This window comes from Chelmon rostratus, chromosome 7, assembly GCF_017976325.1.
Source record: "Chelmon rostratus isolate fCheRos1 chromosome 7, fCheRos1.pri, whole genome shotgun sequence".
Lineage (NCBI taxonomy): Eukaryota > Metazoa > Chordata > Actinopteri > Chaetodontiformes > Chaetodontidae > Chelmon > Chelmon rostratus.
This window is the reverse complement of record NC_055664.1, coordinates 8,208,502-8,234,822: the sequence shown is the minus strand read 5'-3', so window position 1 is coordinate 8,234,822 and position 26,321 is coordinate 8,208,502. Positions and strand designations below refer to the sequence as shown.

The window sequence follows — 26,321 nt, the reverse complement described above, 5'->3', positions numbered from 1 at the left end:
AATTTTCTAAACTTTCTTAAACTTGACAAAGTCAACGTAACCAAATCACGCCACATTTAAACAAATTGCAGTAGTGTAAGCCTACTGTAGCCTAGCAGTTGTATGAAGTAGTGTATGTAGTCAACATCTAATTGTCGAATTCTTAAATTTGCTGCTTTCATTAATCACCATTGTCTCAGAACATATAAGACCTGCTCGTTTCGACCTGCACGTGGGAAGAATGAACATGCAGGAGAACAGTCTGTGAGTTTCCTGGCCCTCTAAACCAGTGCAGTAAGCTGTGCTGGCTAAAATACCATTGCTCTGTGAAGAACCATGAGAGGTCCTTGCGCATTTATAAATATTAGTTTGATGGGTCCAGTAGTATGCAAGATTAGCTGCAGAGAGATATGCACACACACACACACACAGACGGACATACATGGCCAATCGCATGATCCCCTCCAGACTTGAGACTCGTGGAGATAATAATCTTCAGGTAATAAGTTTGCCCCAAAATGGGTATCCAGTGTTTTGTAACAGAACCCTTCATTTGTTTTATTCACGTGCAGATAAATATTATATGAGCAATATTAAAAGGTCTGATCATCAATGATTAATAGTCTTTGTGCTGTAATGTAGGTTAGGGCCCAGGAGGCTGGTGAGCTGGAACGTAAAACAAACAAATCATTCTCCATAAAGGAAAACATCTTTTAACACCCCTCTCCACTGCAGCCTGCATTGTAACGACCTGTATTCCCAATAACAAAGAGAGCTGACGATGAAAAATGATCAATGTGATGAAGCCATGAGGGGTTTGTGTTACTTGTGTTTAAATTTGTTTGCAGCACTCTCAAGGACAGTGCGTGTTTTCTGATGCTAAAGACGCACACACACACAAGCAAACACACACACACACTCACTCAGAGGCACGCACACCTACACAATCAAAGAGAGAAAACTAATGAAGCCTTTCCGAAACAAACAACTTGATTAAGACTCAGGAGGGGAGAGAATCAGGTGTGAACACCGTGGGTCATGAAATCATGTGTGAACGTATGCCAGGGATGTGTTTTTAAAGATGCAGTTTGCGTGGTTTTACGGAATGCGCCTCCTCCTCGGGGAGTTCGTTTGGGCACGTTATCGCCAGCGTTGCTGCTGACTACCTGGTGAGCATCTCCTGGCTGATCACACTGGCAGGAGAGCCGAGCGTAGGTTTGTCTCCGGGAGACGTGTTTTTGTCCACTGAGGAGTTGTCTTCCTTTACTTGTTCTCTTCTCTCAGTGAGAAGGACGGCTGTGAGTGAGGCAGACTCGCCTGCATATAGGTGATTTTAATAATTGGACATAATGCTTGAGGTTGCCAAAAGCAAATCTTTACCTTTACACTAATACATGCATATACTTATTTCACTTCGCCCAGCATTTATATGTTTAGCAATAAAATCTTCCAACTCTTGGTTTCACTGCTCAAACAGCCTCCTTAGGAATGCAGGCAAAACTAAAAGGTACCCCAGAGTGATTTGTTTTATTGCCGTCAGTGTGTGCTCTCAGAAGAATAAAGAGCTGAGTGGATCCACATCATTACACTATACAGGGAGCCTGAGAGCAAAGCTCGGGGAACTAGCTCGGAGAAATAAGGAGGAAAATTAGCAAGAGATTTAAGGACAATTATTTGATTTAAGGTCAGGCATAACTCAGACCTTTGTGTGAATTAATGTGAGATGTTGTATTGTTTTGTTGCTACAGCTGAGCTGCAGTTTCTCAGCCTCGATCGCAACAATGATCATTACGGACAGTCGTTCACAAAACAGCTATCGCTCCTGCTTCTCTGCATTTTTTGAAAACTATAATTCCACACTTATTTTTAAATGTGCAATTCTTTACATTTTTAGATTCTGCATGTTTGTGTGTCTTGTGTGGTTTTCATACAAGCCATTACAGGTTTGTACCACACGCTCACACATGCTTTTATATTTTCTTCATGCGATTTCTATTTATGTACATGAAACAAATACATAAATAATAATAATGAAAAAATCATCACGTATGCGTGTCACTATGTGCACATGCATGACTGCCTCTGTTTAAGCATGTGAGGAAACGTTCAATGCTATTTTACTCTCTTTTATTTCTTCTATTGTTAATTGAACGGGGACTATTGCAGCAGAGAGGTTCCTGGATTCCAGGAGTGATTTGTTCAGATGGGAGCATCCATTTGTGGCCGTCAGCCTCATTTAAACCTGTATTAACTGATTGTTTTGGCCACCCGGGTGCAGCAGCTGGGGTTAAATTGGGATTTGAGAGGAGGAGACATTGTCCAACAGGGTTTAGGGGTTTGGCCTTGTGTGTGTGGTTAGCGCAGGCCACACTGCTGACAGTTTTCAAAGGGACTATTTCTTTAGTAGCCAGTAATTGCAGTGTAACTGTAGACATTGTGTTCTGTGGATGTAGATTGTCCAGAGTACCAAAGGCCTGTTTCTGCAACGAGATGTTGCTGTTTAATTTTCTAAGGCCGCTTTTTCTCAACATGCCCACTTGCTCAGTGATAATGACCTGCTCGATTGACTCCTGAGAAAATTATCTTTCCATTTAGGTGCTAAATGCGGCACCATGTTTGCCAGCCGGTTCCTAACTGTCTTTGCCTGATGTTTGGTGCTGGGCGGCTAGCGTACAGTAGCTTTGTAGAGCATAGAGCATGTGAAAACAGCTGCATGCCGCCCTGGTAAAAGCGGTGAAGCAGTAAAGTTGTCAAAACATAAAATAAAGGCAAAAGAAGCTAAAATGCTGTAAAACTGAGGGGGGCTGGGTTCATCATTACGGGCGACCCCTTTCTCATACACATAATCATTTGATCTATTGTTAATATATTGGCATTAAGTATTGGCTAGAGTGTTTTTAAACAGTCATGTAGGTCAGTCAAACTCCTTTTTGTTTTTTACATTTATCCTCCTGATTTAGTTTTTCACTTCCCAACTTTCTTTAAAAAGTCTTTGCCTTTATTCCAAGGGAACTGCAAATAAGCGGTTACCATGGGTAATAACATGGGTAACGAAACACAGAGGGAGATGACTGAACCAAGAGCAAATACACAAACATTAACTCAAACTGTGATGTCAGATGGAGAAAGAAAATGCCAGGAGACAAAGTTACAGAGAGGTTTGTGATATGTGCCTGGCAACGGGTTTTTACCATCTTCACTTGTGGTGAGAGAGGGGGGCAGCTGGGGTGGCCTGGTCTCCATGGAAACTGACATTCCCTCGTAGGTGCTTGGCAGCCGTCGCCAGTTGTTGAGCTTGGGTAATGGTTTGAAATTCTCCGTAAAGTGCCTCAGAGGTTGAGATTAAATTCAACCTGCTCGGGGTAGACTCACGCAGTGACTAATCACACCGTTTTAGAGTGAAGAAAAGAAAGAGATTAATGGCATCCAGACAGGGAAATATATAGCTTGCGATCACATGTCGAATGTTTATTTTTGCTCTTTTGTTCTTGGCTGCTCGTCGCTTTATAAAATATCACTTTTCATTCATTGAAAAGCACTTCCTGCATCGATTGTCACGACTGTCCTCATGTTCCAGTAGAGGTGCATCCAACCATCACTACGGTGTTCACTTTGATTCAGTCCGGCACTGCTGTTACATCCAGGCTATTATACATATGCATCATTTAGATTCAGAGGCAGGGACATTTTTCTTTATGTCAGATATATGTACTGTGCTATATGCTGTTATTTCTCTGTTAGTTCTGCACCCCCTCCCTCTTTCCCATGAGCCTTTGCTCCAGCTGGCAGACCCATCCAAATGAGAGCGGTCAGGCACCGCTGCTTAACAACTGATGAAATGATTGTTCTTCTCCGTCTCCAAGTGCAGAACACTTTAGCTGTGTGTGGCAGGTAGCGTGAAGGCCTGCTGCTGATGGACCTGTGAGTGTCAGCAGCTGGAAAGGATCAGCCAGGCGAAGCGTCATCCTCGCACGTCTGCCCTCATGCAGCTCATGCAGAAAATATGGACAGTTATTACTGCGTGCATCATTGAGAGCCTTCAGTTGTCTTGGAATCGAATTTGTAAATGTGGGTTTATCTAAGCAAGCATAAAGCATTTTTTCTAGTGAGTTTGGCCTGCTGAGGTTGAATGAGATCTTGTCACACATGAATGGGACATAATGGGATTCTCCATTGAGCGAGTGCATTGCTGTATGTTTCCAAGATTATAAGCAATCAGCTCTCTCCAAAATGCTATTTGCATTGGTAACACAAAACAGTAAAACCGGGTCATTACGTGTGCCGAATAGGTACCATGAGGACAAACACACAGGGGTGCTTATGGTGGGGCTGTGTGAGATTGATCTTGGGATTGAATATATTTTGCACACATTATTTGAAAACCCAGACATGAACTTGTACATGAACAGCATTGGCATGCAAGTTTGTGTGTGTGTGGACATGTATTATTTATGTTGTGGGCACAAGAGTCTGTTTACACAGTCACGTTGTGGGGACTTGCCTGCCTTACGAGGAAAAAAGCGTAAATGATTAAATTTTCGGGTGAAGTATTGGGTTAAGGTTCGGGTTTGGGTTAGGCAAGTAAATTAATGCAAGTCTATGTAATGTACCCAAAAGTTACAGAAACACCACTGTGTGTTTGTGTGTGTGTGTGTGTGTGTGTGTGCAGCTCCTGTTGTTTCCAGGACTCCTGTAGCCTGGGTGGTCAGTCCCTGCTCAGCTTGAGAATATCAAAGGTTTTCAGCAGAGGACAGATCGTAACTGCCAGTGTCTCCTCTTTTCACAATCCTGTGAATAGGACCACAGTGCGCAACACTGAGGTAGTGTTTTGCATGAAAAGAAAAGAGACTGATTGTTTGACTTTGAGAGGTATATTAAAAGTTAGTGTGTTCACTGGTCTTGCAAGTCATCAGATTTGACTAAAGCAAGCCTGGAGTCTTGAGAAAGTACTGTTTTTTGGAAAAGTAGAGATAGAAATACTCAGTTAAATGGAAGTTTTTCCCAGGAGTAGCTACGTCAAAAGGTTCCAAAAAGCTTTTCACACTGATGATAGCATTGGAAGCACTTTCAGTGAAGGTAAATCTCACACACTCGCCGTAGCTCAGCTGCATGTCACTGATCAATCTCCAGCCAACGCTGGACCATCCCACGGAGCAGATCCTGTTATCTGACAGCAGATGTAGGGGGCATCTATTAGCACGTGCACAAACCAACCAGAGAGCAGGTCTGTCATCCAGCAGACACGAGCTGGTCTGTTCAAGTGCACTGGAAACCAGTAACTGAGCGCTGGGTGGTTCGGGGAATTGGTGAGAAAACGTTGTTTTGGGCAATTCACAGCTGGCACTGTTGGTAGGCACATTTTGGCGCTGGGAGGCATTGAAATAATTAATTCAGATTTCCAGTAAATCCATTATTTATTGTGTATCAAAATGATGATGCAAAAACATCTGCAGTGTGTTTCTGTGATGTCTGATGTCCTCTGTGAGAGCAGAAGCAGAAGTCAAATAGGTTGAGTGCTGCCAATTGTAATGACAATATTTCTATATTTATAATACTGGCAGCCTGTCAGATGCGAGTCAATGGGGGCATGTCCAGCCGCCATCTGGTTTTATTTCGCCTGGCAGAGAGAGAAAATGAAGTTAGTTTGGCTCCACGTGCTATTGGGAAGCAGTCGATGGTGGCAGAAAGATGGTCGATCCTTTTGTGCAAATGCTCAGAAGGCAATTCAGGTGATGATGCAAAAATTTGCCGTCGGTTTGTAATCCAAGTGCGGGTGTACCTGACTGCGTGTGCAGGCATGTAAGAGAAATGGTTTTCGTGTGTCTGTCTCTGCTACAGAAGTGCATACAGTATGTGTGTGTGCACGTGACATGTCTTTAGCACATGTGGATGTTGACTTTTTTGGTGGATATGCATCCATGCACAATAATTACTTTATGCTCAGCGCCAGGGAAGGATTTAATTAACTGTCTCCTGTCAGGGTAGATAATTAGTCAATACCAAACACACACACACACACACACACACACACACACACACACACACACACCCTCTCTCTCTCTTTCACACACACAAAATAAGTCAATATGTTTTCCATCCTAAAGCTGAGACTGGAATGTACTAACAATTACTTGCTGTTGCAGGAACATAAAGTACAAGTCTTGAGTGACACGGCTCAATTGGCAATTACAGAGGAGTATTGAGGAAAGCTGCAGACAGAAACTGAGCATGGTGTGGGTTCTGTCTGCCTACAGAGACAAGCTAATGTAGTTGATTTTGCTTTAAATTGCTTCATCAGTGTGGCAGCACACTGTATGATCTGTTCAGCCTGGCTTGTGCTCACTCAGAAGGCAACAGCAATTATATTGTCTCCTCTTTTCTTTTCTTGCAGGTTCGAGATTTGATGGACACACAGGGAGAGGTAAACTGAACTCACCTCCACATCTCTTTGTTCTCTGTCTGCTCTCTTTTTTTCTGCACGTGGAGGGCGACAGGATGATTAACAGGCGTTAGACTGTGTCTGCGGTGTGTTTGCTCGGGTTGTGTGTGTGGATGGATGCAGAGGCATTACCGTGGAGATTTTGTGGACCGCTGATTTCACCGCATACTCGCACATGTGTTTAGTGCGGCCTGTTATCCTAATCATAGTCAACATAAAATGTGGATTAGGGGTGTCTTATGGTATCAGTCATAATCACACACAAACATACTGAAATACTCCAGCACACATGCACCTACTGTAAAAAAAAGAACGCAATTAGCAATTAGCATCAGACAGGATGTGTAATAGTACTGATTCTACTAACAAAACAAGAATAGAACACCAGCATTTTATGTATCTTGTGTAAGTATTTATTGTGTTATTTAGGATGACACTTAAAGCTGTGTTGGTTTTGCCATCGAGGCAGGATTTGATCATTACGGCGATGGCGGACCTACAGCTCTTTTTGGTCTATTTCTGGCAGATGGAGTCTGTAACGGTTTATGTCTGCGGCCTTCCCTCTGTAGATCCCAGAGTATTTTAGTCCAGAATAATCCCCACCATCTGCTGTCTCCTCTACTACGTTTTAGTGCTCAGTATCTCTTTCTCTATCTGCCGCTCTGGTTTATTTCCTATTGCATTTCCTCTTCTTGATTTCTCTGTATTTCACTGTCATCCCTCCCAACTGCATTTTTTTTAGTTGTGATGCCTCCCTTTCTCTCCCACTCTTAATTCAGTCCACCTTCTGTCTTCCTTCACTCAATTCCAATCCACTCCGCCCTTCTCATGAGTCTTAATTTCCTTCCTCTTTCCTCCCTTCCACCTTTCCATTCTGTCTTCCTCATGATTTCCTCTTAATATTTGCTTATCTTCGGTCTTGTTTTAAATCTCTGGATCCCTGCCTTTATCCACACATAAACGCCCACACCAGCCACTCTCCACAGGCTGTCAAATCCTAATCTGGGTTTCATGAACACAGACCTATACCCTCTGGTCTCCAATGCGAAAGTCCTAAAAATCCACCCCATTAGGAAAGCATTAAGCTGCATTTTTTATGTTACTCCTCAGGATTGGGTTGCACCTGCTATTGGTTGCTCCATTGCTGAGTTTGTGTGTAAAATCCTTTATAAGTTCTGAGTACAAGCTAGTTTAACTAATAATTAAGTAAACTGGGTTCAAATGCATAACATCAATCAACAATGTGAAAAGGAAGTAAATGAGTAACATATCTAAGAAAAGGATTTTAGGAGTGTTGCCAGCTCATTCACACTGCTTTACAATACCTTGGAAAGCTTTTAGTTAATAACAGAAAATTGCAACATGGACTTACTGATCAGAGACACTGTTCCTACACCAGGTTTACATTGCAGTTGTGCTTGAGCATCGCTAACCTTAAAAAAACAGGCAATGGCTGAAAAGTTGATTACACTATATTGTTGTCCAGTGCACAGACATTATACAGTTATTTTGAGATCTGATAAAACATAAAAAATATCCCTGCTTAACAGAACAGCAGCACTTTAGAGGCTTGCAACTGAAATCACAACAGAAAAAAAAATATCTGCTTCCCTGGAAAATCTCATTTGAAATAGGGAAGGCTCTCATCTTCCTTTACAAGTACCACTAAGGTGCCAAGGGAAAAGGCACTTGACTCTGCTGCTCTGCTGCAGTTGTTCTCTGGCAAATGGTACATGACTACTCCTGCGGTGTGTATGACTGTAGCCCTTCTTTCCTCTGCCCTCCTCTCTCACACTGATGCTCTAAGTGAGGCTGAGCTCTCTGTCAAATTAGTACAACTGAGAACATGACAACAACACTTCACTTGGCGCAGAGACACGTGCATTTATGACATCGCTGATCTCCATAGAGAGAAATTCAGGGTGCTATAACGTGGAGGGTACAAGAGTACAAGGTTTGTTCTCCTTGATAGATTCAGATGTGCCGAGCGTCTCGCGACAACGCCGGTGGCAGCGTTAGCAACCAAAACACAGACAGGTATGACATCAGCACCTCAGTGACATGGTTGTCAGCCATGTACAGCACATCACTTTACCAGCACACTGCTGGATTAACAATGACTGAATGGATTAGTGAGTGAGTGTGTGTGTGTGAAAGGGAGACAGAGAGAGACAGACAGAGACAGAATGATAAAACACAGTGGTGACTCCTGTGTCAAGTGGGTATTTGATAAAGCCGGATACCTTAAACAGATACTGATAATACCCCGAGATCATCATATTTTGGCTCGACTGCTAACAGTGGCGCCACCAAGGGAGGGCCAGGGGGGCCGCGGCCACACTGTAACGAGTATTCGTAATATGCTTCTATATGATCTCCAAGGTTTTCAGTGGCCACATCTGGCTACCCCTATGAAAAATATCTAGGCGTGCCACTGGGTGCTAATGGCATCACATAGCACATTCTACATGTAGATGCGAGCTCACACACACACACACGCACATATACACACCCACAGCACTGAACAGAGCATATCCTCGTCATCTGACCCAAATCCATTAGCACTAGGAGTCACAACCTCATCTATCCGCTCCTCTCCCTCAGTTTCCTCCTCTTCCGCTTCCTCCTCTCTCATTCTTTCCCAGACTTCAGGTCCCCCCCACATGTGGGACATGTCCTCTGTGAGCTCATCTGAAATGACACAGAGCCAGTCAAACTGTGAGATTAGGCATGTAGGTGTTCGCAACCCCGCGGGCACTTACGCTTCAGCTTTTCAAGTGGCAACCAACAAGCCAGTCTCTCTTAACGCCACTCAGGATGACAAATTTATCAGTTCTCACCATTTTACAGTCCTCTGAAAGCAGACAGTTACATAAAAGCGCATGAAGGTAGCTGTTGTTGTTGAAGTCTTGTTTTAAAACGCCTGCATCTGGAGGCTTAAGGCTGTAGTTGTCCCCTAAGTGCATTTTTTTTTTTGCTTTAATAATGATAATGCTGATGCTTGAAATATTGAAATATTTTATTTGTCTTGTGTAAAGAATGCCATAAACTGTGCAGGAGTGTGTGTGTGTGCTTGTGTATGACAGTAGCATGATTGCCAGCTGGGCCATTTATGCTAAAACTGCATGCTTCTCTGCGGCTGTAAATTGCTTTGGATTGCTGTTAATAGCTACTTTTGCAAATTCCCTGTGAGTCCAACATTAAAATCTGCCATGATGTCATTCTTCTCTAGTCCTTTCATCCTCACTGAGGCAATGCATTTCTTGGATTACTGTATTTGAACATCGCGTAGTGCTCTATGAATGTCAGCAATGAATATAAGACATGCAATCTGCTTGACTATTCAAAACGCTCCTAATTGAAATGCTGAAAAGACAGCTCTGGCTAATCAGCTTAGAGATGTAGTCCACAGTTGACAGATAATAAAGAGGATCTTAGTGCTGAAGAGTCTATTACCACCCATGTAATGAGAGTTCACATAATATGATCTGAGGACAATGGAGGGATAGGGAAGTTAGGGGGATAGGGTGGCAGCCATGGAGGAGTAAAAGGTTGCAGGAGGTTGAAGAGAAGGCTCCTATTGTTCAAAAATTGGGTAAAAAAAAAACAAAACAGGAACGTCACATCAAAGGGGCTACACAGACTGCAATGATGTGAGAGTGTAAAACTGAGTTTTAAGTTGAGATTGGTGAACTGATGCAGGTTACTGTATAAGAGGAGCAACAAGTCCTAAAATGTCCAATATGGCTGTTTAAAACAGCCGCTATGACTTTTTTCTGATGTGCCAGCTATGGTTTAAGTCCAGTTAAATTGAGGCAACTACAAATCCGTCACTATGATTGGTCACAAAAGTCAAGGGAAGATTGCATGTGTGGTTAAAAAAAGCCACTGTAAGAGATTCGACCTGAACTGTGTGGTCTCCGGTCTCCGTAAAAGGTTTCGAATGAGATAACCGACGGATTCCACCAGGCGGGTTCCTGCAGCTGCTGCGCCACGGCTGCCGGAGTTGATCACGGCCTTGTCAGACATTGCTTTTGATTCCACCAAAAGCAGAGCAGCAGGTTTGAGAAGTGTCCCAGAAGCGGCTCTCTGCTCGCCTAGTCTATTTTTGATGAAAAAGCCGCATCAAGCCGCACAAAACAGATCGAGTCAGGCAGGAAGTCACGGAGGAACGGCATAAAGAATCTGGTCAATTTTTAAAATAGAACACCCCGTGCAGACTCGCAATCCTAGATCAACAATAAACACATCCATTTTAGAGGCACGGACATCAAGGAAAAATGAGCAAATCAAAAAGAAATCCGAACAATTCAACAAAATCGGGCAGTCAAAGCGCTCTCGGCGGAGTATGAAGCGGTGCAGAAGATTTAACAAAACCGCCACGGGCAGCAGCCGTGCCCGGTGGAATCGAGATGTACCGACGTCACACTACTGTGGTAATCTGTAGTAGAGGACAGAGATTCACACAACTAAAAGAGGCCTATTGTCAGGAAAACGTAAACGTATGTCTTTTTCAGCATTGGGACAACCATTGCTGTTGTTTTTCTGGTGAGGACACTCTCAAAGGGGGGGCATGTGATCTGTCTTCTTTCATGCGGTCAGGAGTCTGGCTGCGGAGATGAAGATGTGAGCAGGCCTGCCCTCTCAGCCGGGCAAACAGGCAGCTAGTCTGGCTTTTATCTTAGAGGAGATAAAAGCGCGAATAACTTTCTGTGACTCAAAGCACGGTAACAAATGATCATATTTTTGATTAAAATTTAAATGGACAAAAGCAGGACTCAAGAGAAAATTAGATCCAAAATGTTTACACTTACAATTACACAAAAAGATTGAATACAGCAGAAAACATGTCCGACTTGACCAGCATGAACTAATGTAACCCTTGGCTCTCCATACCTGGATCCTCCATATTTCCTACCGAATGATCAGGCATCACTGGAGTACAAGCTGCAGCAAAAGCAACAGTTTCTAAATGCTGACTACTTTATTTCCAGCAATAAACACCTCAGAGGCTGCTGTGCGGCATAGAATAATGCACCTTGTTTCTGACATGATGTATCTTGGGAAATCATGTCGCAGTGAGTACAGTTGACATCGCAGTGCATCAGCGTGCACTGATGGCTCCAGTGGAAGGATTAAATGCCACAGGACGACTCTCTCCGGACCGTCTGCCACTCATCTCTCTCTCTCACTTTCCCTCTCGCTCATACTCTTTCTGACCCTCCAGCCTCACCTTTCCCCACACACACATGCACACACACACACACACATAAAGTTTCTAAAGCCTCTGTTTATGAGACGGACAGAGAGGTCAGGGCTGCGCGCTATGAGCGGAATGACACAATACACGCTAGCACCTTTCCAAGCAGCTCACTGCTGCACTAAAAGAGGACTGCGACAGTGAGACATGAAATCTTACCTTAGAGTACACAAGTAACCCTCACTTATAATGTGCTGCATCATATCCTAATCCTGTTGAAGATGAAAGTTGAAACAAAACACCACTTGGAATTAACAGCGCGTGCCACTTAGTTATTGAAGGGTCTCAGTGTGATCAGATGTCCAATTTAAATTAACCTGTCCTTGCACTGACTGTCCTCATACACAGGAGCTCCTAATAGTATTATAACACACACATAGTATACCAGATACCTCGTCTTCCTTGTATATTCTTAAATGTGATACACAGTAGAATCTTTTCTCAAAACATAAATTACATTTTGTTCTTTAAGTTGATTAAGAAAACAAGATATAGAGTATTTAGTGAGCTTTCGAGATGTTTTTCACCTATGGACAGAGCCAGGCTGGCTGCTTCATTCTGTTTCCAGTCTTTATGCTAAGCTAAGATAACCGCCTGCTGGCTGGAGCTTCATATTTATACTGCAGACATGAGAGTGTGAGAGCCTGAGCATGCAAATAGTTATTCCAAATTTTTCATGTGGGTTTGGCGTAATTGGAAATGCTCTGATCTGCTCCGCGGTCATCTATTCTATTCTGTTCTCTCACAATGTGCCGAGAATACAACGCATATTAGCTCTGTCTGCTCTGCCCTCCAGCCGGGGATAGGTCTACTTTCTCTCTGCATGCGTAAGGTGGGCAGATGCCAGCCACAGTAACGGCAGGAAAAGTCCCACTGCTCATTACCGTCGGCATCACCATCATTAATCATCACACCTTCAAGTATCCGAGACCTGCAGGACATAAACTGTGAGGTGGGTTCAGAGGGTGGCGGCAATTTAGTATGGACTTGCCATTATATAGGCCGAGACAAAGTGACAACGGCAATGTGTTTGTTTTTAACAAGGTCAGTAGCTGTGGTGCTACCTTACTGTCGTACCTACGATCTATTTGCATATATTGTTTAAAGCGCGCAAAGTTATTTTTGTATGAGCTACAGTGTTGTTAGCACAGGTCTTCCGCGCAGCATAAAAGCCGTCAGCAGCAGATGTTCCATTTTCACGTCGAGATGTCTTTCCAACCTGAGGTGTGTGTAAAGGGAGGGAGGCACTGTGGCCACGGGGTGAGGCTCAGGCAGTGGTTAGTGTCAGGCAGCTAATTTAGAAAGTGTTGTGTCGGAGTAATAGGAGCTGAGAGGAAACTCCTGATACATATCACACACACACACACACACACACACACACACACAGACTGCCTTCCTATCTGGCTCACTAACTACTGACACTACACACTTGACCCATTTGCCTCCGTGCAACAATTATTCATTGTAAGTAAATGAAAGAAAAGTTGCGTGTGGAAGGAGAGGGGGGAGAGAGTGCTTTGTAAGGACAGACAACAGATGGAGAGGAAATATGGTGAGTTTGGAGTGGTGGAGCTGGAAGAGGGGTTTAAAAGTTTGTCTGTGATTGACAGAGAGAGGAAGGCAAGGGGTAAAGGGGGGCGGGGGGTTTCAGGAAGAGCAGCTGTCCTTAGATGTCTGTCTCGGAGGACTCAACCAGGAGACATCTTTTAACTTTCTCAACCACGAGAGTGCAAAAATATGAAAACAGGGGTCTGAAATAAAATTGTTTGGACAGTTGGATGGAGAACATTTCCTGACATCTGTCTCATTCTGACTGAAATAAATAAATATCTTTGAATAGCGGATTTATGTTCCATAAATGGGGAGAAGGGTTGTTTTTGGATCAGAGGTTTCACATGCACGACGGATGAGTCGTAATCTAAAGTTGTGGGAGCGCCGTGACCTTCTTCTCCTTGCTTTTTAAATTCGAATGGCAGGATTGCACGATCCGCCGCTGCGTGCGCTGAGAGAGTTTCACAATCCCGTGAGATCCATTCAAAACCGATTATTGCATAATTTCAGCGATACAAGGGCGACCGGGGGAAATGAGCCAGTTTTCTTATTGATTGACCTTTTGGAAACAAATAGGTTTTTGTGTGCCAAACGCAGCGGGCTCGAGCCAGCAGAGCGGCGCGGTCCACGCTCCAACCACCTGGAGTGATTGTCATAATCACAGGAGCAACGGTGAGGGATCGTCCGGAGCGCCTATCGATCCCTGCTCGGTCTCTATTGTAGTTTTGGCACGCAGGTTGACGACTACATCGCTGCGCCGGTATTAACACTGTAGCACCAGCGGGACACGTGGAAAAGATGTGTGGCCTATTCATCCTCTCCTGACAGGGCAGTGCTTGGCTTTCTTGTCCCTGCCGCCTTCCATCTGCCTGTGTGGCAGCCTGTCATATGTGCGAGGAGGACCGATGTGTACCACGCACACGCGGCTCGCCACCACATTGATTACGAGGCTATTTGTTTTGGGGACGATTTGGGCCGCGTCGTAGCGCTCATGCATTATGCAGAAAATATTGCGCTCTTTGCCGGGGGAGAAATCAATAAACATTCTGCTGTCGTACGATATTCTGGGAAAATTAAAGGATGGTGACGCGCCAGCCGAGGGCCCACCAATGGATAACAATGCTCACCAGTTACTGTTTTTTGATGATAATACTTTTGGACATCTTTGCAATCGCTGCTGTTGTGATTTCCTTGCAGTTTTGGAGAGATGGCGTGTTTTAGTGTCGTTATCAAAGGGAGATACATAGATGAAATATTCTGTTTTAAATCAAGCAGCACAGCCCCGTGCCTTCAGTATCAATCTGAATAACTGAATTTTGAGGTAAGGTCTTTTTTTATGTTGCACATTTGCTTGCTTGTGATATCTGAACTCATCTGCTAGAGAAGAATTCATTACTCAGCATGGCAGTTATCTTGTTTCAGGTTTTTTTTTTTTAGGTGAAGGCCACTGGATATATTTTATTTACACCTCTGTGAATTATTCAGGGAAAGTGTTTCTAGATGGAGCAAGCTAGCTGTCTACCATCTATGAATGGCTGAGTTATTCTAATGATCCCCCTCTCTCCCGTACGTATTAGTGCGTGCCTGCAGGCCTTACCATAGCTACTCATCAGAGAGTTTCTGGATTGAGAGCAGAAGGATTCTCTCTCAGCAAAAAGTTGCCGCTTTAGTTGGGCGAGACTCGGCCTCCCGAACCTCTCGCTCGTGCTCCAGATTCCTCTCCCCAGGTGTGCGAGGGCGATGTGCGCGCGAGCGTGAACACCTCCATGCGTACGACTTGTATTTGTGCCTTTATCCTTGTGCGTCCTGCTTCCTTTTCCTTTTCTTTGCAGAGGGGACCCTCCCTGTTTCTTTCATCTCACCCGTGTTTCGCTCCCACCTTTATACCCTGCCTCACGTCTCACTCCTCACTCCATCTTCCCCTCCACTCTTGACTCCCTCCAGCTCTTTACTCCTTCCTTATCTGCTCCTTCATCTCTGCTTTGAAGTGACCACAAGGCAAACCTTATGAAATGGAGCTTCAGAAGGCCCTTCAGCATTTTCCCAAGAGAGCTTCATTGTGTGTGTGTGTGTGTGTGTGTGTGTGTGTGTGCACGCCTGTGAACGAGGCATATTTGTCTCTAACTGATCTCTCTGACAGGGAAACCAACCTGCCAGAGCTGACAGGACGTTCAAACAATCTACCTTGGAAAGATCTGACTCCAGGCAGCAGTGGTGTTGCAGGTTGAGGAGAAATGAAGCTTTTTGCAGTGCAGGATGGGATTCAGCGGAAATCTTTTGAAACTAAAGCGTTAGATGTATAGTTTTCCTTTTTACTTTTTTTTCTCGTTGCTGTGAGAGTTGAACTATTCGTTTTGGACTCTGGCCAGCCGCAACTGGGTCTCTAAAAACAGCAGTCATCAGTCGCTCAGCACAGGCTCCCTCCTTCCTCCTCCTCCCAACACTCACTCACACACACACACACACACAAACACACACACGCACACACACTCCCTCCTTATTCTTCTCTCTCCAAGCCTCCAAGATTCCCTCCTTACTTCCTCTGATCTTCTGAACATCAATCCCTGATTCCTCAAAGCAAAACGAGGGGAAGGGAGGTGACAAAAATGAGATGACAGATTACCTGCTATATATAGAGCCAGTCTTATGCCGCTTCCCTTATTCATCTTCTCCCTGTGCCCCCAAGACATTGGATACACCTTTTGGTTTGCGACTGGCGATGCAAATAGACCCTCTCCCCCGCCGCAGCGCTCTCGAAATTCAATGGCTTGAGCCGCTTGTTATCGTAAATGGTGCCGAGGACGTGAGAGCAGGAGGGTGGACACATTTACAGATTCGCAGGGAGGTTGATCCGTAGATGGCCTGTCAAATGGGGGGGGGTTGTTGCAGTGGTAAACCCCAGTTGTTTGTCTAAATCTTATTAACTCAGCCAGTGAAAAAATTTGCATTATTTTTAGCTTTCATTGTGACATATTTTGGCACACAGTTGAAGAACAGTCACATGTCCCCTATGATAGGAAAGTGGTAAGTGTGCTCATGCATGTTTGTTACGCTTAGCGCCCATGGGCCCACAGCTACATACTTATCTGTCTACTCTAGAGAGAGACAGATTACTGTGGTCCACAGTGTAATATCCTCTGTTTCCTCCCATTCTTTTGTCTGCTAAGTGTTCCTATAGACTGTGTCATGCAGCAGATTTACGCGCTCCTGGCTCTAGGCGACAATATTGTAAAGTATGGATTAGAACCGCAGTGAAAGGCCACGGATAATCTCACTGTCTTCCTTTTTCCTGTCATTCTCACTTCTCCGTGCCCTCTCTCTGCCGTCTTGGTCGACTCCCTTTTTTCTCTGTTAATCATAAGATTTCTCTATGCGGGATTTAGCCTCTGCTAAGAAGATTGATCATTTATATAAGAAAACCAATACAGCTGGCCTCTTTCTTCTCACCTCGGCTTCTCAATTATATACTTATATATTACACTCAGATGTATTCAAGTGTGCTTATAGGCAAGCTTGACATAGGCTGCTTTACAATAATCATTATCAATTGTGACAGAGGTCGACGAAGTTTTTAATACAAAGCACATAGCTATTTATTGCCATTTGTTGTTTTTAGTCCCCAAAATGTTTCACTGAGGAATAATAATGAAAAAAATTCTTAAGGTAACTGAGTTGTTTTTGTGGACACACAAATCAGACACACATTTCATTCAAAGTTGAGCACCTTTACCTGTGACTATCGCCCCCTGCTGGTGCAGCGCCGTCATACGCACATGCTTTTCACGCCTACGCGAGGCCAAACGTGACACTGACACCGTATCTGCCAGGGGATTGGTGGGTCTATTAAGCTTTTGTATGATACTGAGATCTGAGGCTCTTCTCAAATCCAAAACAGAGGGGCATTGTTGGTCAAGAGTATTGACTGCAGCACATGTGATTTAGATCAGTCTCAGATCTAATCTTAAAAGGAAAACATTTCCCTCTGAATATGTTCACAGAACACATCGTGAGGATTTTGTTCATTTTGTGTTATTTGGTTTGCTTTCCGTCCACCATGACAACAGTGTCGGGAAGTGTCAATCTGTTTTTAATCCGAAGGGATTCCCACAGTGAGCCTCCCTATACATTACAACCTGTTAGCACAATGATATAACTGCATTAAGCACCACTTGGTACATTTATGTAAAAAAAGAGGTTAAACACAGACACATGGTTGTTTGCTTCCTGCACCCACAGGCCTTAGTACGCTGCTTTAAATGTGAAACCTTTGTTTTTCTCAATGCCAGAGGCTTACAAGAGCTGTCACTTACGCAGTTGTACCGAGGCCTCCGTGCATATTTATTCATTCAAAAATATTGCTCCCTCTTTCTTGCTCTCTGTCTTCTCCTCTTTACACTTTCATCTTCTGTCTTGCTCATCACCATATCATCAGCATATTGCTGTGTCGTTTCTTCTGTCACTGTAAAGTATCGCTCTCACTTCGTATCACCTGTTTAATCTCCACAGGAGAGAGGGAGGGGAAGAAAGAGAGAGGTAGAGGTGCAGGCCCCCTCTTGGGATATAATTTATGTTTTTGCATATGTTTACATGAAAGGCAAAGCCCCACTCTGCACCAGTCAACCCTTCTACCTCTGACTTTAGACATGAAGAAAGATTCTGTATTTCCAATTGGATTTTTCCTTCTTCTTCTCCTCATGCCTTTGCCAGTAGCATAATTTTTTTCCCTTTTTTTTTTTTTTTTAGATGAAACGCAAAAAAATATGTGCCAGCAAGGGCAGGGAGAGACAAATTGAAGCCATGAAACTATTCCTTTTCATGCTGAGAGGAGAAGGAGAGCTCTGTTAGCCTAGCTGACATTCCACTTAATTTGATTCATTACTGCGTGGTGACGCTATCGTCGCCTCATGCAGGGAACTGGGCCAGTTGTAGAGCTTTGAAATATCCTGATGGAGGACAGGATAGCCAACGCAGTGTGACAAAATGCCAAACTGGTGTGGCCCCAGAATGAACCACAAATTGCCTTCACCACAATTTCTCACCATATTTGTGAACCAATTGTGAGGGCAAATTGTGGAAACGAATTTCAACCAAGCCCATGGGCCTTACAAAGGTTGAACTCAGCCAGCAGTATGGAATCTTGTATGGACTCGCTGTGCAGTGCATTATGGGTTATTGGAGTTCATTATAGACAATCAACTGTGGGCTCACCGGTCAGACTTCATAAGGTGCCTCTATAGAACAGCATGGCTTCTACGCAGGCGCGTTATAATACCCACATACCTGCCTTTCAGGGTGAGGCTGGTCTTTTATAAATTACTGTTATTTTTTTTTATTTCCAATTATGCAATTTATTGTCCGTTAACACTTTGCAACTTCAATAACCTGTTGCACTCGTCCTCAAACTCATTAGTTCCTACTGAGGGTGGCAGTCTTTAAAAAAATAAAATAAAATATATTATTATCATGTTATTATTCACTAAAACAGCTGCTCACTGTAGTCTTTAGCAAATGTTACTCAAGCAGGAGTTAATAGTGCTTTTATTGGGGACTATTTCCAGCAGCTGATTAATACACACTTCATGATCTTGTGATTTTTTTGGAGCAGCAGGACGGTGCATGTGTGATTTGTTAAAAATAAGCTACAGTGTGTGTGTTCATAGTCATGAAGAAACATGCCAACACTAACAGCGTGGCTCAGGTCATGTGCTTTTAATAGAGTTTGGGCAACAATTGAAGCTTATGGCACAGAGAAATATGCTATATCTCAAAATTAAAACTAACCTTTCATGATTTATGTTTGCTTTTGCTTTTTGTTTTTATTGTCTTTTAACTGCAATTTTAGTCTATTCCTATGCCCCTGTTTAACACTTTCAATTGCCTTGTGTCTGAATGGTGACTTATAAATAAACCTGCCTTGCCTTAGTAAGCTTACGGGCTTTGGCTTCACAAACAATGCATGCTGGAAGGATTAATTTATTAATTTATTAATATTTATTTGGTCTTTTCGTGGGAGTTGTTGCAAAAAATGTAGAATATCACCAGACTCTTTGAAGAACAATACTGGATCCATTTTCCTGGTTCTGCCTTGACTGAAAAATCTGAAAAAAATTGTCCTTTTGGAACGAATGGATTTCCAGTTTTTCACCACAGACAATATGTTCAGTGGGAGACGACAGAGCAGAGCAACAATATGTAGCTGTGATATCACTGACATATGAATGGCCTCCGAAGGAGAGCAAAGCACAATCTGTCTGTGTGACTTGCTGTCGTATGACTCATACAGTATGCATACACTGCGAACTGGTCGCTGGGCGGTCTTGGCCACTACAAGTTGCTCACTCACACTGTTGTGCTTCACATACATAAGGAGTGATGAAATCATTTAAACTCATGCTCGTTATTGAAATCTCATTAAAAAAAAGACACGGTTTGCAATATTTACTCTCGTTAGGTTCAAAAGAAACACTCTTGGATTTAATAATAGATGATAAGATGCATTCATACATTTTTATAGTGTAAGGGAAAGTGATGATCTTCCCACTGTCAGTAGTGTAAATGTCCAGGAGACACATGCTGTTGTGCATGCTGCCTGACACTCTGGTTATTCAGCGAGCCGTAGGGAGTGACTCCTTACTGAGAGCCACGCGTCACAGAGGTTCCCGTTACCTCTGATGATTTTATTCATATAAAATAAACATAGTGTGAATTATATTAACATACTAAGCAAGAACCTGCTCCTGGCTCTCCTTGTGCTATCAGCAAAAACATGCATTTAAATGAATAATTATATTATCATTTGTAATCCAGAGCAGGTAAAAGACGGGTCATTACTGTCCTGGAGCACGATCACTCTCCCATTTGCATCGTCAGTGATCATGATTTTTACACACCCACGCTGGTCTCTTTGTGCTCTGATCCTTACTGGCAAATGTCTGAAGCAGAACAATAAAGAATGGGTCTTTTTTTGTTCAGACCAACCCATTTTTCACTATCAACATCCAATGGACTGTGTTTTCTTTGTGTCACAGATGATTGAGAATGATTTCTACACAATGGGTTGGAATTGTCAGCTGATAAAATATATATACCAAAAGGTGTTAAAAGAAAGATGCATTTGAGTTCAGCCACAGACTGCTCTGTCTAAAGCTGGAGCTGTGGGCTTGTTTCTTCAAACATTCTTGATGGCATCGCCAGGCTTTTCTGTCTTTAAGAGAGTTAGTTGCCTACCTTATTCCATACATCTTCATTCTAACACACAGGAGTGTAGGAAGCAGGGGAAAAAGATCATTAGAAGAAGACAAAGCTGCGCAGGGTCTCCGGATAGATCTAAAACCTACTGTACGCTGGAGGAGGATCACGTTGATTGGCATGCAGGGACCACATTCATTCATCAGGCCACACTTTCACACACCGCCAGAAGTGATTTCAAACCTAGCCATCCACCAACTTCATCTCCTAAACCCCCACCTTCCTCAGCTATAAATCATCATCTAGCCACAGGCCAGTGGGCAAGGTGACACTCCACCCTGCTCCACCAACACCAGGTGGGAAATAGAAAGAGAGACAGAGAGAGAGAGAGGAAGGAAGGAAGGAGGAGGAAAGGGCAATAGGTTGAGAACAGGGTGGCAAGCTGGAGAGAGAGGGAGTGTGTGAGTAGCTATTCGGCTGTCACAGTGGGAGGGAAATCTTTGATGTAAACGCTGTTAGTATTTGGTGTGTAGAGACACAGCTCAGACTTGAGTGAAACCCAGTGTGGTTCATGGCACCTCAGAAAGAGTCGATCCTGGCTGGAAATTCAGACACGGCGAGACCATTTCCTCTCAGAAGTGCTCAGTCACATGAGTGAGACCTGGCGTAACTGGGGACATAATGCATACAGTTTGTCCGGGCTTTGAAGGCATAGTTTGTTCTGTAGGAATTTTTCCTGTGTGCAGTTTGACCTCATGTTAAACAGTGAATGGCCTCGATTAATGGATGCCTATGATAGTAGATAGACTGGATGGCAGATGGTTTAAACAACACTACATTTTAACTATATAGAGCGGCCAAACTGCCAAAGTTGCAATTTAAAAACAACATTTTATATATATTGCATTAGATACACTTCAACACTTCAGTGGAGCTGGAGTAACCCCCACATGTCTTTATTTGCAGGAATAGTGCTGGAATAATGTTTATTTTGCTTTCTTGCAGAGACTAAGATGAAAAGACTGGTAGCACTTTATCTGTACAATAAATATGTAGCTACAGCCAGCAGCTGGTTGGTTTAATTTAGCATAAAGACTGGAGGCAGGTAGCCTGGTTCTGTCCAAAACCAAAAGAAATGTAAAAAAAATATATATATAAACAACAATTTGTCATTTTAAGGTAAGATATGTGCCAGAGGTGCTGGTAGGTTTTTTTTTTTTACCTTTGGACATGCAGAACCAGGCTAGCTACGCCTGTTTTTAGTCGATGCTAAATTAAGCCAACCAGCTTTACTGAAGACTGCCATCAATCTCCTCATCTGACTCTTGGGCAAGAAAGTGAGTAAGCATTTTTATTCAGCATTCAGCATTTCCCCCAAACTGACACAAAATCCATGTCAAAACATAGAAATTTTCCAAATACAACACAGCAGCTTCATTTATCTATGTTGAGAAAGAACACTTTTTCTGTCCTCGCGCTATGATGTGACCTGAGGAGGCGAGACTTGAGACATGAGGACATTTTCTTGCCTAAACTCAGCGTTAGCGGCTGAAGGAGCTCAGGAACTCCTCTATTAAATCTTTTAAAGGTGGTGGAGAGCAGTAACGAGGGGGGGCAGGGAGAAAAGGACTGACGTAGGCGGTCCTCACTAGAGCGTGAGGAGTGAACTCTGTGTGTGTTTGAGTGTATTTGTGTGTGTACAGTCCTTTAAAGCAGGTCTGTCCTTTTACAGGAGACTTTGTTCTATTAGACAAAGACAACCCCTGTTGGTTTCTAGTCTATAAAGTTTCACAAGGGACGTCTTGTTTTGATTAGCAAGATGTTGTGAGGGGCAGCTTTATATTTGGTTGTAACCATACCAATGATTTTTTTTATACTGCCTTCATTAATCAGCTCTTAAATGTAATGAGCTCGTCCAAGTGGGAGCAGAAGGTTATGATAGCAGCTTAACAAGGGGTTGGCTCACTTAACCTGGACTGCACTGGGTCTTATTTCATGCAAGATGGTATAGACAGAAAATCAAATTTAATTTAATTAATCAGCTGCCAGAGTTTAATGACCCTTGTGTATTGGACTACAGAAGCCAGCGTTACTCCCGTAGCTGCACATCGCTGCTTGCCTCACAGTGTCTCATTCAAACACAGATGAAGCCATTTACAGTCTCGTATTTATCGCTCCTCAGCTGAAACGAAGGCAGGCAGGCTGGATGTAATGGTATGAGATTGACCCAGCGGGTTCAGTTGGGAAGGTTCAATGCCGCCATTGTTTTATTTCCATTTATCAGCACACAATGGTAACGAGGTTGCCCTTGTGCAGTGTTATGAGAGAGGCACAGCAGGAGGGAGGAAAGAAAGGCAATACAGGCTATTCCTCAGCTGCCATCACTTGCTACAGCTGTAATGGCATGTGGATGCTGCATAGTGGTGGGGTCTCAGGTATCTTTTAGCAAGACTTAATGCAATCAAAATTAAAGGAGAGCACAGTGTATTGTCTTCTCACTTGTCTTCAAATCAGAAAGCAGACAGATGATTCCATATGATACTGTAGATATCATATAGGTTGTTGCAGGTATTGATTAGGCTACTTGTTGCCATGTCATATATCGTTCAGCATGGAGATGATAAAGCCTCAAGATTAATGTATTGAACAGCAGTACTTTTATTTTGCCAATCATACAAGAGCCACATGATGTAAAAATCCCATATTACAGATGGCACTGACGTTATTTTTTGTCATTAAATTTATATTAAAAAGATAGATCTGACTTCATTTGGTAAATAATACAAAACACTGAGCTGATGGCTCAGTCAAACAGTTCCTGGACTGTAACTAGGCAGTAACTCCTATAACGTTAGCCGGCCAGCTTTTAGACGTGGACGTATTCATGGCTGGAGCCGGTGCAATGATTGGCTCCCTGAGGAGGGAATTAAAGTACCTCCTCTGCGAGGGTTCGGCCACAACGCTGCTCCGGTTCAAATGCAAATTACTCTATGCTGATTGTTTTTTTTTTTTATTGGTCATCAGGGGAGGAAAGAAAGAGAGCCGCTGCCCCCCCTGCAGCATTTCTGTGACACAGACTAACGCAGACACACAGACGGCATGTGAGCAGTGATTTCCTGATGTCAGCTACAGATGGCCTGTGCCATGTCAGATTAATGGCGATACTGGGAAGAGGAAAAAAAAAAGGCCATGCAGAGTCTGACACAAAATGCTCAAGTTTACCTCGAAACCAAACCACGTTGTGCAGGTTTTCCAGCATCATCACAGTAACTGTTGTGACCGCTGCAAACTGTGTTAGATTCAGGTTTGTTCATGTCTGAGGGAAACGTGCCATTCTGTAGAATTGTGTGTGTTTGTGTGTGTGTGTGTGTGTGTGTGTTTGTGTGTGAATATGTGTGAATATGTGCTCTTGTTTTCCAGTTGGCTCTCTGTGATGTGGTGAAAGTGTCTGAAGATAACAAAACAGCTGAGGACAGAGAGATAGATGGATGGACGGATGGAGGAAGAGCTGAATATAGAAACCTTTTGTTTTGTTTTGTTTTTTTTTACTGCCAGCTCACCATCAGCTCATGCACCAGTTTCTCCTCACACATCACTTGACATGGGTAAAGAAATTAAGACCAAGTCCTCATTTGCCCCTGCACCCTGACTATAAGTGAATCTCTTGTATTAATGATAAAAACACTGATACAGTGCTGTCTGAGGTCAACGCATGTGATATCGCAGGTTTTTCATAGCACATTTGCTCGCTCGTAGAGCTCTGGTTAGATACATAACGAGAGCAATGCTGCAGTGTCAGTGGGCTACGAAACACACACATTACCCACGTGTACACACACGCACATACACACGCAGTCGTCTGTCTTGCTCCAGGCAGTTCTTCTGCTTGGCTTGCAGTGCTTGTCCTCTTGTTGGCTAAATGGCTCTGGGTAGCCTCTCTGGTTCAAACTATGATAGCGACACTTAACTGTCCCTCCAGTTAGACTGGCATCGCCCATTGTTCAGCTGTGAGGCCACTTAAATTTTGTCCGAGCTCCTTTTTGATTTCATTCAAAGGCAACGAATGACAATAAAAGCCCAAATTCTAGTGCTGTTTGCTTTGCTGCTAATGCTTTTTCAGATGCGGCAAAGCCCACAGATACACAAGCTTGCGCAGATTCCTGCAAGTGCACTCACTGGATGATTATTCTCGCATGTATTGTACATACATTTGTTTATGTACATCCATATAATGTCTCTACTGCTTTTCACCAAAGGATTTCATTGCCACACTCATCCCCCACGTGATCACACCCACTGTACTGCTGCTTAAGCCTATTCCAGCTCAAACTAATAACCAGGATATTTTACAATTTTTAATAGTCCTGATGATAAAGCTTATAATTTCCTCAATGGCAGACTTTGCATCTTGGGGGTTGCATTGAATATTCCTGGCTTAATATTGAATCCATATATCCTGAGCGCAGTCTCGCAGGCTCTGCAATAACAGTGGCAGAATTAGAAGTTTGCACTTAAAGCTGCGAGTTGTCATCACTTTGTATGTGCTTAGTTTTAGTCCCACAGCTAGCAGATGCTGGAGCCTATTTGTAGCCCGTCCCTCGCTGGTCTCCCTACACAGCAGAGATGATGTGTGAATTCTGCTTTCAACGAGTCTTCAGTGGAAAGCATTTGTGTGGGGTGTAACACCATGCATTACACTAATAGAAAGCCAAGGTGTGGTGCAAATTATTATAAAGCACCAACTTCAAAGGGTGGGCCTCATATGTTAGATATACAGTAAAGTGAAATGGGTTGAGAGGAGTATTTTGCTCCTCTTTCACGGATGTTGCTGTTGTCTTTTTTTTTTTTTTTTTTTTGCCTAAGCCTGGAGGAAGAGGCAGGAGGTTCAAACTGCATGTACCATTTTATGTGTTGTTGGAAGCAGAGTCGACTCTCAGCCGCTTGTCTTGAGGAATTGGCTAACTAATCAGGCACATCTGTCATAGAAGAGGTCTTTTTTAGAATATTTTGGATATGTTTTTGCATAATTATACTTGAACAGTAAATCTGGGAGCAATCTGTTGCTGGATATGGGTATTGAATGGAGGGTTTGGACTTAATGTTGTGCAATGAAGGATTTGGTCATTTTTTCCAATGATGCGTTCAAGTGTTGGGCTGTCAATTCTGTGATCGTTCTAGAATCTTATAATCAATGCATTTCATGACAGTTCGTGCAATTTCACACCCATGACAAAGGGGAGACTTAAACCCAACTAAACTTGTTCTACCCACCTTGTCTATGTGGAATATTTAACCACATATTATAAAGGCTGACCAATGCAAAGTCACAAAATATATAACATTGTAATGTTTTGATGATGGATTTATTTTGATGTTTTGATCAATAAAACCCTTCACTGACTTTTCTTTTGTTTTGGTGGCTGTTTTCCTCATGGTGGGGTGAAAGGAGATCAGGGTTTACCTTCCGATTTGTCCCTACCTTACCAGCCATTATATAATGTTATGTCAGGATAATGATGAGAGATACAACTCAGTCCCATGTCGGCCCAGCTGACAGAGGCCCGGCCTCCTCCCTGCCACCCTGTGGACTGTCCTCCAGTGTGATGGTGGTGCTCTGCTCTACGGTGTTTTATCCTGTCCTGTTGGATGTTCTGGCAGTGTGGCTTTACAGGTTGTGACCTAACCCAGCTGTTCACCAGCTCTGCTGTGCTCTCTCTGTGTGTGTAGACCTGGTTGAGCAGCCTCCTGCTCTGCCTTCTGCCTTGCACAGCGGTTCATTCAGTGCATCGATCTGCTCACATCTCACCTGACCACCCCTCTGCAGCCAGCGTCTGTCTCACCTACCACCCACTGAGTCCTCATTGCAAAGGGCGATTGTTGCTAAATAAGAAACAAAATAGCCTA

General features: G+C 43.4%; 1 protein-coding gene across 1 annotated transcript in view; it reads left to right on the top strand.

The window, feature by feature from the left end:
• igsf11 (immunoglobulin superfamily member 11) overlaps nucleotides 1-26,321 on the top strand; it is a 91,024-nt gene that overhangs the window by 20,407 nt on the left and 44,296 nt on the right. Inside the window, exon 2 of the mRNA XM_041941114.1 lies at nucleotides 6,371-6,400. Within this exon, the coding sequence (XP_041797048.1) occupies nucleotides 6,371-6,400 (30 nt within the window). The remainder of the gene's footprint in view (nucleotides 1-6,370; nucleotides 6,401-26,321) is intronic.